The 16,140-nt window shown below is 42.9% G+C and overlaps 1 protein-coding gene across 1 annotated transcript; it reads right to left on the reverse strand.

Annotated features, from left to right (window-relative positions):
- rdh10a (retinol dehydrogenase 10a) lies at positions 1 to 11,318 on the reverse strand. The gene is made up of 6 exons (XM_023276094.3): positions 10,734 to 11,318; positions 10,135 to 10,370; positions 3,614 to 3,712; positions 2,393 to 2,538; positions 1,688 to 1,819; positions 1 to 1,578 (listed from the first exon to the last, which is right to left on the reverse strand). The coding sequence occupies exons 1-6, from the start codon at positions 11,017 to 11,019 to the stop codon at positions 1,455 to 1,457; spliced, it is 1,023 nt and encodes a 340-aa protein (XP_023131862.1). The 5' UTR covers positions 11,020 to 11,318; the 3' UTR covers positions 1 to 1,454.
- Between the last annotated feature and the right edge of the window lie 4,822 nt (positions 11,319 to 16,140).

The following is a 16,140-nucleotide window of genomic DNA, read 5'->3' on the forward strand; positions in this document are numbered from 1 at the left end:
TAATAATCTAGATCACTTTATTAATTTAAGTTAGGTAGAGACACTAAACATTGGAACCACATTTGCTCGGCTATGGAGCAGTCTTCAGAATATTACAAAAAGAGGCTTATGTCATACTGTCAAAAAAAATGGCAAAAATTAAGAGGTAGAGAATTTAGGCTCATCACTGTGACTGAAGGAATGACGCCTATTGGAATGTAGTTGAAATTCAAAAAACTCTTGTCATCCCAAAAAAGGTATATAAAATATTCATACATCAAATATGGTGGAGGCAGTTACTGGGGTATTCACAACATTTAAACATATACATTTCACTTTAACAGGACAAGGTGGACACCAGACAAGAGTTAAAGTATTAACTTTTGGGGGAGGGGGAAAATAATGAAAAGCTGAATACATTTCCCTCAATCACACATCAGTGTCGGGACAATAAGTTCACCTGGAGTCACAAACTATGTTGGGTTACTTTCTTTAAACAATATTGGTAACAGATAAATTTACAATATGAACACCACAGATCTTGAAAAACAAAAACAAAATGCATTTCTGCTGGATTTCTCCCTAAGCAATACATTCTGAACGTGTCACACGTGCTAATTCAACACAGGACAGCGACTCCCTCGTGCACTTTTCATTGGAGGGTTTAGTTAGAACAGATCTGAAATGACAGGACTGTGGAGAGACACTGCTGAGCTCCATCGCTCTGAAAACTCCTGTAAAGATCATGCGAGCCACAATCTGGCCATTAAACGTCCCATTTGGAATGCGTAGACCACATTAACATATATGCTACATGTCTCTAACTTAAGTATTTAACAAAAATGGAATATGGTAAACTTTTATTGTGAAATGTTTGTCCTCTTTATTTTAAAATGGCACAAGCTAGAATCAAAGCTGCAAATTTTGTGAGTGAGCCTCTGCGTGGGGAGACGTTGGGTAGTTTTGAAAAGCTGTGTTCAACCTACACAGAGAATGCCGGCAGTGTAGAAAAAAAAATATCTGAATTTACATCAGAAAAAAAAAACAAAATCAGAAATTACAGTGCATGTCTACAAAAATAAAATAAAACTGAAAAAAAGATTATTACTGTTTGTACAGTAACATACTGTATATTTCCACAATGACACTAGATAAGGCTGGTGACTACATTACGTAAATAGTTAATTACTGGATACCTTTTCTGTATGATTTCAAAACTAGTGACACAGTATATAGATGTTGGTTTCTTTTAACAAACTTAAAAAAAAAGACAAGTCAAATAAATCCATTGTGTAGTACACAGCTTTCTTTGTTCCAGAGGAACAATATGGTAAACCTTTGCATCTGCTCAATGCAAGTGCACCAGTCTAGATTCAGTCTTTTCTTCCTTCCATCTTCCCCATTTTCACCCTCAGTGGTTGTTTCCTCATGCTTGCAGGTTCATAAGCCCCTGTTCGTGTTGCAAACAGCACCCCCTAGATCCCATTCTTCGCCTCGTTGTTGTTCATGGCCTCCTTTCTCTGAGCTAAGAAGGGGTACATGCACTTGTCAGCGCCTAGGAACCGGTACATGCAAACGATGGCCTCGAAGGGCAGGATGCTGCGGAGACGGGACGGAGATAAGATTAAGATAAGACACAAGACAATCCGGTACGGTTTACTGGAAGCTGATGGTGGGGGAAGGATATTTGATGTATGGAGGAGCTCACCTTTTCATGAAGTTAACCATGTAGACGATGCGAGGCGTACAGATCATGGGCTGGTCGGTGAGGATGGCCCTCATGGCTTGTTTCACACAGAACTCTGGCTTCAGGGGAGGCAGAAAAGGCTCAATCTCCTTCCTGAATGGAAAAACATGGCAGTTACCAACAGGCATCAAAATCAAGGAAATGAAATTTTCCCTAACTGGTTATTTCTCTTTTGGAAAATGTAATTATATTTGATCTGGAGTGGACAGAACTGTTGACAATTTAATTGAAAATGTTTGGGGACGCTTAAGTAGGAGCAAATTTTAGTTGATCTATGAATGAAGTTATACTGTGCACAGTAATGGTGGGACAGTAAAACCACCTGCTGACTGTAACCATCAAACAAAGTGAGGACTATTACAGCGGCCTGGGGGGAGGAGGGGTTTAGGCCAGGTGCACCTGTTGGTGAGGTTTTCCCCTGGGAAAGGAAAGTAGCCCTCTTTGTTTAAGCACAGTGTTGACCCATAGAATACATCTCACTTCATAATAACTGGAACAAAACACAAACCGTCCGCAGCTGCTTTGAAGTTCAAATGGCGTTTCAGAGGTGGTTTTCATAAAGTGAAGATTACAGGTGACGAATTCGACCCAGGTGCAAGAAAGCTTTTAAATAAAGTACAGATCACACAAACACAATTACACAGGCTGGTATGTGTTGAAGCTAACCTTATCCTGCAGCCTTTGAACATTCCCGTGTCGACCAGGTAAGGGCACACCAGAGTCATGTTGATGCCATCCTTCTCCGAGGCCTTCAGCTCATGGCTCAGCGACTCATGGAAGCCAATGGCACCGAACTTACTGGCGCAGTAATCCTGAGGGAAGGAAGAGAAGAACAGGTTAGCCCTGTAAAACCCCCCGTGCCCGCACCCAGGGACCAGAGAACATTTTCAAACATGCCCCCTGGGCACAGAGGTCTCTCCTTGCTGTTAATGATACAGCCACAAAAACCTGAGCGAGCCCTGTTCTACGGTTTCATTAGCATTCTTCTCCGGTGCATCAGGAGACTGCTCTGCTTGGCGAGAAGGTTTTGATGTGGTTCGCCGTGGAAATAATCTTTAAAAAAATAAAAAAGGCTTGGGCAAACACAGATGCATGTCGATAAACACGGGGAGGATAAAGGGATTTGACTGCGCCCACATGACAGGCGAAGGTTTTGGTTCCCTGAAAATAACGCGCATGTCTGAAATCACATTTGAGGCATTTCCAGGAACCGTAATAGCTCAACGAAAATTGACGACACTTTAGACCCTTTGAAAGCAGACTTAATTATTATGGATGGATGCTTGAACAAAAGCAAATGTGCTGCTTTAAAAACAAAGACAAATGGAGCAGTCGTCCCTACAGACTGTCAGAAATTGATACCATTCTCAGCTAAGGGGATAAATGAGAAGTCTGTTCCCTAAAATATCAAAATAAAACCTTCCAGGAGGGCTACTGGTTTACTCCCTCTGCGCTTATGGAGATAAATGACCCCCCACTAATTTTTTTATTATGCATTAAAATAACAAAAAACTATAGGAAGGAAAACCAAAACCATATCCATTGAAAGCGGCTGTGAGCTGAATACAGAGTGAGCACCAAGTTGTTCACAAAGCGGTGATGAAGATGTCTCTGTCCCTTGGGGAGCTGTCAGCTTATTCTGGCCCCGGGGCCAGAGCCCGATAGGGGCCCCACACCCCCACTGCTGCAGATAGAGGAATCTATAAGAGGCTCCCAATGCTCATCTGTGTTCCTTAATTTAACGGGTGGAGGGACAACTAGAGAAAGGGGGCCTAACCTCCCCTGTCTCAGTGTGCTAGCTGGCACGCTGACGGCTCTGGAGAAAAGCACTGGTTTTGGATGGTGGGAACGATGGGATGTGTATGCGTTGCTGTGTATGATACTAACCTCCACTCCAGCTGTGCTGAATAAACCGAGGGAGCTGGCAACCGTCACAATGTGACCATGATTCAGCTCCAGCATCTTGGGGAGAAACGCCTTGGTGGTCTGGGGGAAGGACAGAAGAGACAGAAGGGCAAAGAAAAAAAAGAGGAAGGTTAGTTCACTTGTGCAGTTTGTCTGTGCCAAAGCCCTTTGATCCTCTCTGCCTTCCCTCTCGTTCCCCCTCTCTCCGTTTCTCCCTCTTCTCCATGGTGATTCAGAGAGAGGCGTCTGAATGAGAATTCATAACAGGAAAAAAAAAAAAAGAAGACAGACTGAGCACTGGAGGTGCAGCATTTGAAAATAAACACACAAGTTAAGTTTTATCCTTTGTGAATCAGATGTTGAGGAGGACAGGGGTTTTCACCTCCTCGTGTATTCACTGAACAAGCAAGTGTGCACTGTGTGTGATGCTGTACAGTCTGTCCTTTTCCCACACAGATCTGGTGATCGTCGTCGGGCCTTGCACTAAAGAGCTGGTGACAACACCAATCACAGGCCTCCGTTCACTCAACACTTCCAACAATACAATTCAGCCTCTCATCTACCTACACAGCCTTGCGGCCTGCCCGAGCAGCAGTCAGCGGAACGATCTGCGAGATGAGCGCCGAGATGAAAGAGTTTAATAGGGATGCCACGTGAGAGCCTGAGCGGTTCCTACCGGCTGCTGGTGAGAACAGCAACACGGAGAGTAAGCGGTTACAGTTAATTAACCTATGGATCCATCCCTCTTTCTGCCTGTCTGCTGACTTTTGCTGCTGCCCTGGACACAGCATGAGCCAGTCAGCAGGTGTGACATGTGACGGCAGTGATAGGAACTGACCAATCACTCTCCCACTAGGAGGTCTGCAAACAACCAGCAGGCCTTTTGTTGGAAGTAGAGCGAAATCTGTTTCAGTCACATGTTCGCTGCCATAGTGAAGTGCAATGCATGAAGACTGAAACACTTAAGGTGAGGGACAAAACACCAAGGACACCTTCACGCCACAAAAACACGAGACCTCAAAGAGTTCTGAACCACTTACTCTAGAAATTGACTAACAATTAAAATCAAAGCCGGATATCACAAGGAATACATCTTATGCCTACAGTGTGTAATGTAAAATTTAAAAAGTTGCAATTTCTTACTTTGTTCAAACAAAATAGACAATTTTAAGACATAAATTTGGGCTCTGGAAAACTATATGAGCATCTGTTATGATTACTATTGACAATTTATTAGTTTCCAATAATTCTGTGGTCATATAAGTGAAGGTAACACTTTTACTAGTTGGTACAGTACGTAAGCCTGGCCAGAGAAATGATTCAGCCTCCTCTGTAAACATTTGCTGGAGGGGAGCAGAGTCAGTGAGAGCATGGTACCAGGTAGTACAGCCATGAAACCACTGGTAGGGGAGGAAAAGCCTCATTAAAACTGCACCCAGAGATTAACTGCGGCCGACCTTCATCAGGTAAATAAAACTGGAAGCAGAAAGTCAAATCTCCACAAAGAAAAGGCTGGTGTAAGGAAGATGACTTCATCGTTTTGGAGTCGATTCCGCAGCCAGGTATTACTGATCTGATTCGGCTCCAAACATCTGCACTTTTCCAGGACATAAATTTTCAGGTTGCTGCAATATTCAACTCATCGACTGATGGGGCCCCAAAGAGAGGGAGCGAGAGAACGGAACGAGGCCTGGGCAAAAGCTGAGAAAGGCCTCTGCAAGCCAGAATGGCAGCGGATGAGGGAGGGAGTTGCGTGCAAATGAAGCATTAACTTAAGATATGCCCGTACCTGACTTGAGCCAAAGTTTCCCACTCCCACAGCAACTTTCAGAGAGCAGGGAATGACTTGATCTGGCACAATGCTTCACAACTACAGCCAACACTCAGATTCAACGGGACAATTTTGCTGAGTGGTCTGAAAATAACTGGAGCTGATAGAGGAAAAGCAGATTCCCTCGGATCGAGGACGGGCTCTAAACGTGACCAACCGTCCGATCGCTCTCCCGCCCTCCCATGATGTCCTGCTTCTCATGGCAACTCTGGCATGTGGGTATGACCCCCACTGACCTCTCAGACACAAAATGTGTGAAGGCAACCAGGGGCTCGTGTCTTACATCAGAGCCGCCGTAATTGGGTCTCAACGCTCCCTTGTTCCGCTAAATTACCCGCTGACACAGCCGGGCCTCCTTGGCCTATGCGGGGTGCCCTGCCCGCTGCACCCCCTAATTGGTGCGTGCCCCCAGGAGCATTTAAGCCACACAAAGCTTCTTGCAGCTGGGGTGTCAGGATGCATTAGTGCTAGCGCCTGACCAACAGGAATATGAACAAAATATTGGCCTTTGCGTAGGACCAGATGGCCATTTAATTGGGCTGACTTCTCCCTGGACGATAGAATGAGGGAGGGCGAGCGAGAGAAAAACGCCTGGGCTCGAGAGCTCGTCTGATCCTGCAGCAGATCATGGAATTCGAGTGGGCTGGGTGGATTTTTAGAGGCCGTCCGGGAAGATTGATGCAGATTGTACACGTTGCGGTGACCGTGCTAATGAGTCGGCCTCTACTACAGTTGACTAAAACCCCCAGCTGGTTGTACGAATGGAATCTAATTTACCTAGAAAACAACCACATCAATAATCCCGGGAGGAAGTGATGTCAATACACAGCACGGAGCAAGAATCCCAGCATTCAATAGAACTTGCCTCATGAACTTAAAAACCCATCTACATCAACTAGATTGACACAAAACTCTCAGTTACTTACACTTGATCTGAGCACCTTTCCATTTAGTCACCCAGGGAATCCAGCTTTTGCTACACACTTGCTTTTAAACAATGCTCATACCTCAGTCATTAGAACTGCACTTAATTTTTTACCTGAAGAGCTTCTTGAACTGGCTGAGATTTGCCATTACTTTAGGTCACATCTTAAACCTCAAATTTCACCTGAATTTTAACACATCATGAGTTTAATTGATTTTTCTGGTCTGCTTTTAACCCAGGTGTTCTATAAATTATATCTCTTTATCTGCTGTGCAAGTTTTATACAACAATAGTGGCTTATTGTGATATAATATTAGTCATGCATTGTAACAGGTACATTGGACCTACTTTAAATGCCAATTTTTTGTTGTTTAAACCAATGGAATTTCGGATTTTTTGACTTTTCATTTAAACAGTTTAATTCAATTTGAGCTAAAAAAAATTACTTAATCAACTTATTGGATAATTTAAGAATTTTTTAGCCATTTTCCAACACAAAATAACAATTCTTTGCTTCTGTCTTTTAACATCTTTGGATTTTGGAACTAATTAATGGACGGGGCTATCGAAAGACTAATACGCTGTGAAAAAATTCTTAGCTGCAGCCCTGATGCCAAGCCTTGAGACATGAACAGGTACGTGCAGAAGGAGAGCATGGGAGTAGTCATGGCTAGCTTCTCTGAGGGGTACAGGTGCACCGGGCCTGAGGAGGGGCCCATATAAAACCAGTCAAGTAGGACCCTTCTGCCTGGCTGCCTCCTTTCTCTGGCTACAGCAGGAATGCAGCCTGCGGAACTTGGCTCCTGTCGCCTGGCATCTTGTCAAGCTGATCCAAAGACAAGAAACCAATTGTCAGATAAAGTGGGTCAGCAGCAGCTTACCATTACCCTCTCGCCTCGCCTGTGGATGGGATGGCACTGCCTTCCTTCCTCTTTTCTTTCCTTCTGCTCTTTTCCCGCCATGTCACTCTGGAGCGCTCATGTCATCGCACAAGAGAGGTAGGATTTCCACAAGAGAAGGGGGGGAAATAACTGCTTATTGTTCACAAACCACCTGTTGGATAACCAGTTCAAGATGCTGAGGATGATTTCCTTTCATGTCATCCCACTAGACACACACTAATCCTCTAAAACAAACTCCGGTGTCACTAGTGAAATGACTGCACGTCTCCCCCTCCTCCTCCTCCCGTCACAGCATGACTAAAAACTGAGCCGCAAACATCACAAATCGCCAGCTGGATTAATCAAAGCATCATCAGACTAATTCAATGTGATGACCCCCTACCTCATAAAAACCTAAAGGGAGCAAGGGACTGAATCATAGTTGTTAGTGTGTGTGTGTGTGTGTGTGTGTGTGTGTGTGTGTGTGTGTGTGTGTGTGTGTGTGTGCGTGCGTCAGAGCCGGATGAACAGAGCTGGCCTCCGTGACTCCCATGCAGCTGCACCCACTGCCTCCAAATCAGGTTGGGAGGAGTCAGAGGGGCCTGTGGAAGGAGGATAGAAGAAGTGTGGGGTCTGAGCTGGGCAGACGCACGCACGCACGCACGCACGCACGCACGCACGCACGCACGCACGCACGCACGCACGCACGCACGCACGCACGCACGCACGCACGCACGCACGCACACAGTACGATTACCATCCGTTTCCTGCTCACATCTCCATCCCTGCCCAATTCTCAAAACTTACACACAATACAAATCTTTCTTTTTCTGGACTCCTTTGTTTATTTTACACCCAGTCATGAGATTTATATAGGAAACACTTTGAACTTACAATCATATGCTCTTGAAAACTGGGTGTTTGGGAAATTTTAAGTACTGGCTAGGACTAAGGAGAAGAAGAAATAACGTTTTTGCAGTTGACATTGCTTCTCTCTTAGTGGCTAAAGTCATTATAGTGTTTTGCCGCCACATGGTTACACTGAACAAGCGGAGGGAGATACACAACCACAAGAAAAATGCACCCCGGGCTATTTGTGTCCACTGCTGAAGCATCAAAACGTTGAAAAAAGCAGCAGCATGAATAACGGCAAGCAGACTCGTAAACCTGCTTCTGTAAATTGAAATGACAAGATCTGAATGGGTCTTTTTTTTTCAGTTTTCAAATACAAATCCTCCCTTTCATAATATCCCTTTAGTGTTAGAGAACGTTGAAAGCATGTGCCTCAATAAACAGGGTTTAAACCCCGCCTAAAATGTTTCACGACTAGACCCTAAACTGAAGTTATTTGCTGAGTCACAAACCACAAGTAAGCCATTTTAAGAACCTGTTGTTCGAATAGGAAAGCACAAATATCAAAGGTTTGTGTAAAGCACCACCTGCATGCAGTGAGTAGCTGTAAGAGAGGAAAGTGGACAGGTCCCTGTTAGCCTGAGCTCTATTCATCTAACTTGTGTCGTTAATGAACCACATCCTCTATTCTGACTGTCGCCATTCATTAAGTCCTTCTTTCATCTGCCCCCCACCATCCCTAAAGAAACCACGCTCTCCATAGAATATGGGAGAACACAAACACAGACCTCTATTAAGAATCCTAAATCTGCCACCCAACCACTGGATCCTGACTCCAAATCCTGGATGTAAAAGAACATGGAGATAGCCAGAGAGGCGCATGAATGGTTGAATGGAGCATCCATTAAAAGGAGGAAATGTGCAACCTGTCTGACTGACAACACAAGAGATTTTCATGCTCAATTAGGGAGCTTCAAATCACTGTGGTTTCATGGCATCCCTGAGATTCTCCGTAAAAACAGGAGCCTGCGGCCAAAGTCTCAAAAAGAACACCTCTTGCCTCACTTGACCCATTGCTTAATATATTGTGAAAAATATAATCAAGGAAGAAATGGTCAGCTCAGAGCCGTGCTATCAGGTGAAGGACACACTCCCAGTCTTTGCAATTTACTCCACAGTTGGATGATAATTGCCCCACAGAGGTGGCTGTAGCCAAGCTATATAATCAGTTTTCATTACAGTTGCTCTTTAGACAGGAGGAGACTGTCCTAAATAACACACATCCATCTCAAAAATCAGTGCGGCGCTTTAATTAATTTCTAATTGCTGCGTCAGCCTTCTTCCCACGCCTCAAAAAACACACAAAAATCTGCGATAGCACCTAGCTGGTTCAACACTGCAGCTTATGCTTATCTAAAGTGCAACATATTCACTCCATCAAGTCCACGTAGCGTTTCAGATAAGTAGTCACACACTGAAAGGAGCAAGGAACGGAGCCAGAGTAAAATCTGATACACAACAAATCACCACCTGCCAACAAAATGTGGTGAGCTGATCCAACACAGATCCAACCAGAACCCTTTTTCCATCACGCACATCAGGTTTGTGCACAGTAGAGGAGATGAGAGGGGAGGCTTGACATACCTACGGGATCATCACTGACTGGGGCTGGCAAAGCCAGCAAAGGCAAGATTTTATTTTTTTTTAAAAACCCACGACTTTTTCTCTGGTGAAATGAAACCAAGTAGAGGTGAAATCTGAACATGCCAGGAGACTATTTATGGTCATACTTTCTCAGTCTTGGAGTCGCACGCACACACCTTTGATTCTCGAGTTTGACACACAGAAGGATAAGATTATGAATCGGCAGTCAGAGTGGGAACATTCCTCACTGTAAACATTGGTGATAACACTGTGCTCATGGAAACTGACAAATCAAATCATCTTTTTTTTTTTCAGACATTCACTCTGAGTTGTAAGTGTCAGCCTTATGAAAGCCTGTGCATCAGCTCACCCAGAAGTGTGCGTGACAGTTGACCACCATGGTGCGCTCGATCAGCTCATCAGGACACTCCAGAAGGTGATGACCAGAGACGACGCCGGCGTTGTTGATCAGTATGTCCACCTCTCCCACCTCCCGACGCACCTTCTCCGCTGTGGAATACACACTCTCGCGTTTCCCCACATCACACACGTAAGTGTAGACCTGCGGCTGGAAAGGAGGGACTTCCTCAACACCTCCAACAGGTCCTGCAGGAGGGAAAGAGATGGAAGTGATCAGTGAAAGTTTGTTTGGCAGTTAGTGTGACAAAGAAATAATAATAAATCACCTCTGCATTTGAATACATAATTCAAAAACAGTGTTAAGAGGTCACTTTTTGCGCACTTTTGGAATATGATTTCAAATAAAAATAAATTAGATTGTATACAAATTGATTGAAAAGACTGAGGCAAACACACATTAATCACGCCATGAGAAACATTTCATTTTAGTCATTCTACCACTGACCATTGCTGACAAAGGCGTCAACAAAATGCGAAACTAATTCAAATATCCGTGCGTAAAAGCTGGTGGCATGCTAATTGCTGCAAGAAAAAAAAAGGCAGACTTACCGTCTTTGGTTATGGGAGTGTCCAATTCATGGTAAATCTGCCGCACCATCTCCGCCGTTTCCTCGTTGCTTTGGCTGTTTATGTCCCATAAGACCAGTATCGCTCGTCTCCGGGCGAACTCCTTGGCGAACAGCCGCCCGAGTCCGCTCCCAGCCCCGGTGATCACGCACACCTGTCCCGCCACGCTCTTCTCCTTAGGGCGCACGACCCATTTGGCCCCGGCAGTTAAAAAAGCCCAGAGCACCTTCAGAATGACCACGAAGAACTCCGCAATGATTATCATCATCTTGGCCCGAGCTTTCTATCAATTCAAATGAGCGGCGAAAGACGCGTCGAGGGGATGTTTCCTTCTTGCAACCTGTTTGAAGCGGAGCGCCGGAGCTGGCACCGACAAAAACTTGGATCGCGGTGCGGGGAGGTGGGGGGGAAAAGTGGCAGGAAAAAAAGAAAAGCAAGAGCACGATTTATGAGTGAGAAGAGAGTTCAGATGCCGCTCAGTCAGAGTCCAGTTGCCACTATAACGCACAGTTGCCGGGAGTTATGAGCTGCTACAATCAACTGTGCCTCCCACTTCCTCTGCTGCTCTTCCACTCATCTCATTCTGAGCCGCATCTCAGCCCTATTTATTCAGTCCACCCATCAACGCTGGACCCAATAGGAGCGAGACTTGAGCGCCTGTCAGAGTGAAGTACCAGGTCCATACACTACACTCAGAGGTGATGTAACCGAAGATTTTAACACTAATCTGTTGCAATTTTCCCCCGACGCAATATTCCAAAGAGAAATTAAGCTTTTCCACCATTTAAGAGCTGCTTCTTTCTGTCATGGATCATTTAAAAGAAATAAAAGTTGTATGTGATATAATGCCAAAAAAGGGCCTACACGTGTTAATATCCTGATTTGGATTTATTTCACAAGTGAGCCTTACTTTTGATTAGGAATGAAGCCTAATTGTAGGAATATTTTTTGTCTCATTTGCCTACTGATTCCCAGGTTTTCCAACACGAAATGCAGATTTGTGCTCAGGCCACATCCTGCAAGTCCAGGTCAATGTCCGTCTGGTGTAAGCTCGTCATTCCCTTAAAAAAATCCCGACTTTATATCATGTAACAGCTTTTGTTTAAACACAATAGCATACTAAAGTTAAATCAGTCGTTAAGCTGTCCAAACCAAGACGATTTACTAGTGATCCACTGCGATCAGCTCTTGAGGGAAAGTGAAAGTGGATCGATAAGGTAGGCTCAGACGTATTAAAGGGTTAGACAAGTGAAATCCATAGTCTATGTCTCCATACGCGCAAATAGATCAAGTCTACATATTGTGATCCTGCCTAATTAAGGTGTCTATTCAATGATAGCGAAGATAAAAATGCATTTCAAGACAGATATGCTCTCACCGTACAGCGCACCTGGGCTGCGTTCAACGTGGACACGTTTTTCACCCGTTTGCAACCTTTTTTTCCTCGTTTATCGGTGTTGTGCAACCTCCTCCAGCAACGTTTCATATGTGTTGCTCCTGTTTGGTGGGCGTGTCTGGGAGAATTGTCAGGGTGACCTGTGTAGATTCTCAGTCATCCAGGTTATAGAATCCTCAGATCTTGTTAAAAGGCGAGTAGACTTATCTTTTTGGTTCCTGGAGACGTTTCATTTTTTATCCAAGAAGATTTTTTAATCTAATTGACTGATGCGGAGCCCCAAATATATAACGGTCAGATGGAAGTGAAAAAAGCCTCTTGGATGAGAGGTGAAATGTCTTTCAGAGCCAAAAAAAAGGGAACTCCACTTGCTTCCCCCCCACTGAAGCTCTTAGAATCTCCATTATTAGTGTGATAAACAAAAGGGGAAAAAAAACCTGCAAATCCTTAACAAATGGCAAAGTATTAGATGTAAAAAATAAACCCACCCATTCTAAAAGAGATAGGTGTGACTGCTGGATTGTTTAATACAGTGTAGCTGTCAATGATTTTTAGGCCTATATAAACTCAAAACACTGGATTTTGAATATAACCATTATTTGCTAAATATTTTGCAAAGAAGAAAAAAAAATCTATTGGATATCCACGTGGAAATCCGCAAGTAAATTATGGCAAGACTGTATCTCAACGTGACATTTGGATCAGATTGAATGTTCATCTTTAATAGATGCATTTGGCCTATAAAATTGGAAATAGGCCTCAAAGTGAGTCTAACCGTGGATCACATTTATTTTCTGTTTTCATAACCTTGCAGGACATCAGAATGGCTATGTTTTACGCACTAAAGTGGACGGGTTGACTCTTCTCTCCACTGAGATCCAGTATCAGCAAAGGAGACTTTCCCCCTGCAGACCGCTACAGACGATCTGTGGTCCTTCCTTGCAAAATGAAGCGTCTGCTCCCTCTGCCGGCCCAGAGTGTGTATAACCATCACCATGCTACAGGTGATGGTTAACAGGGAAAAGTATATGTAATTTCACAAAAATGCTGCCCAAAATACTTTTAAATTAGCCCATGCCAGAATGCACAAGTGAAAATGTTATTACCTTTACATTGTTTGTTGTTGAACTAACATACCTACCAGTATCCAAATAAAACAAACAAATAAACGAGATATGACTGCAAATCTAGGGGTAGTGATGGTCCTCTGATACCCGAGGCTTCGACACATGCGCTGTAGCTCATGAAGCAAACGTATCGAGCCACTGTGCCGAGGCATGGTTTGGTCACGTGACTCGTGACGTTTGAATCACTTCAGTGACGTTTGAAGCACTCAACTGCTTCGAATCACCTGATTGGTTCGGTTTGTTATGTGAATCACTCAGCGGGATCGAGTGTTCCGGGATAGGAGATCCCTATTTAGTGTTGTTCATTTGAATTGTTTTTCGCAGAATAGATTGGTTTCTTTGCTGTTGTTTTTGCTTTGAGAGTTAGTAGTATGTCAGATTTCGTATTTCGTAGAGAATAGATAGATAGATAGATAGATAGATTATATATATATATATATATATATATATATATATATATATATATATATATATATATATATATATATATATATATATATATATATATATATATATATATATATATATTCCCAACTCACCACCCCCATGACACAACACCTGGCACAGAACCTTGTCAGGTGCTTAGCTGACAGGCTACAAACCAAAGAAAAGAACAGTTCACTGACTGTTGCTACACTTGTGGCTCTGCAGTTCAAAACTTTTGGATTCACCAATCAGAGTGGCAGCCAGTGTGAAAGAACGTTTAATAACAGAATGCACAACAATTAACATAAAGAATACCAAGCAGCAGTCATCTACGTCACAAGCACCACCTCAGCCTCGTCCTCCACCACCAGCAGCACCTTCCACAGGTATTCTTTTTCTCTTCTGAATAGGGAATGACTGACATTTCTGGTGATGATGATGATGATCTTCAATATTTTTCAGTTCAACTGTGGAGCCTATTAGACGAAGATGCAAGTAGAGCCTGGCAAATGCAAAGCGCCACAGCGAATGCAATTGTAGAAAGAACGGCAGACCCACTGGCTTACTGGGCAACCCACAAAACTGTTTACCCAAACTTGTACAATGGAGCCAAACATTTCCTGTGTACCTCAGCCTCATCTGTGCTGTGTGAACAGGTTTTTTTTTTTCTAAGGCTGGGGAGATAGTGAGTAAAAGAAGGAACTGCTTGAGTCCCAAACAATGTTCCCTGTAATTTTTCATGAGTCTGAGCAAACACACAAACTCCCTGAGCGTCCCTTGGACCACTGTGAGCAACATCAGACGTGTGCACTGTGGTCACACCAGCATCACATCCATTCAAGTTACATGGTTCATTAAAAGAATCAAATTACAGCATTTACATTTCTGTTAAAACACTTTGTCAACAGGAGCCAGTTGAAGGCTGCAGTGATTTTAGTGACACTATGTCAATGTCAATGTCAATGTCAACTTTATTTATATAGCACATTTACAACTAAAAAAGCCCAAAGTGCTTCACAACAATACACTGAAAGATGACACATAACTTTAAAATTAGCAAAGTCATAAAAATAGAATAAAAACATAAATTATACTATGCAAATAAAATAACATATTCAGCACATCTGATGATTAAAAAGCCAGGGAGAAAAGGTGCGTCTTAACACTACACTGCACAACACTACAATGTATAAGAGTGAAGTTATTGAATATTTGTCTCTCTTTACTGTTGCAGCGGTTTTGCAAATTGCAGACGGACCCTGTTCACTCCATAGACACCAATGTTATTTCTGTAGCTTGAAAGACAGCTACTTTTGATAAAACTGGGCTTGTAGCACATTGTCTGCCTTGCAACAATGGGAAAGAGGCACCGTTTATGTTTTGACAACCTATATCTAATGAGTTATTGATGCTGGAAGTCCAAATCTGTAAATATCTTTCCAACTTTACTGAACTTGGGGCCACTACCACCTAAGGAGTGATAGATTTAATTTTGAAAAAAGCATTTAGCCATACTTAAAGCTTTAAGTGCTTTATTAACACTGAACTAAAAATTTTGTATTGTTTTATTATCACAGGTTCTATCTGAAAAGAGGTGGCATCATTTTAAACAGTGAAATCAAACTAACAAAATGTAATGACCAACCAGTGAGTAATACTGGATTCTGCACAAACATAAACAACTTTTTTAAAAATCTAAATCTTATCTTAACACAGTTAATGTATTAACTTATTTTTGTGTGGATGCATGTATTTATTGATTTATTTAGTACTGTTAACATATCAGAGTTCTGAGTGAATTTTTCTTAAGATAGGCAAAGGCCATGTATTGATTACATATAGGCTCTTAAATGTTTATTAAAAACTGAAAAGCATTAAAAAAAAAAACAACTTAGGCATTTATTGAGTCACTAAAATAGTGTAGAGTACAGACCACATCAGCATGATTATAAGCATCCTCTGGTAAATTAACAACCATATACTGATGTCTCTCACCATATGGACTTCAGGAGATGACTGGGGGATGATAAACTGTGACCTACTGGTTGGGTTCTCTCTGTTCTCATGTTTCTTACATGTTTGTCCCCTGACAGCCGGGTCCTAATGTTTTTTGAGCAACACACCATACTATGACGTTTTTACAATGAGGGTTCTACTATGGAACCAGTTTGACATGTTCAGGTGTTCTTTGTGTGAAAACTCAGAGATTTCAGGTATCAGAAGGTGGTTTTCAACTTTCTTTGTTAACTTTCTGCTTCAACTTTAAACTAAATTTCCTTCACTAACCCAACCCTCTGGACTTCCAGGAAGCTGTGTTCCTATTGGCTGTCCAGGTGGCTGCTTGGTGTTATCAGGAACACCTGAGCAGCTTGGTGTTATCAGGAACACCTGAGCAGCTCAGTGTCTTCCTGCTTTATTTAGCTGCAGACAAACATTTCCT

Source organism: Amphiprion ocellaris, chromosome 22 (assembly GCF_022539595.1).
Source record: "Amphiprion ocellaris isolate individual 3 ecotype Okinawa chromosome 22, ASM2253959v1, whole genome shotgun sequence".
NCBI classification, from domain to species: domain Eukaryota; kingdom Metazoa; phylum Chordata; class Actinopteri; family Pomacentridae; genus Amphiprion; species Amphiprion ocellaris.

What these genes read in the sequence shown, in the direction of transcription:
- rdh10a (XM_023276094.3), bottom strand. Translation starts at nt 11,019, where the DNA reads ATGATGATAATCATTGCGGAGTTCTTCGTGGTCATTCTGAAGGTGCTC. An exon ending in ACTGTCACGCACACTTCTGG is followed by an intron (nt 3,713 to 10,134) that starts GTGAGCTGATGC and finishes TCCTTCCCCCAG; the next exon opens with ACCACCAAGGCGTTTCTCCC. An exon ending in ATGGTTAACTTCATGAAAAG is followed by an intron (nt 1,579 to 1,687) that starts GTGAGCTCCTCC and finishes CCGTCTCCGCAG; the next exon opens with CATCCTGCCCTTCGAGGCCA.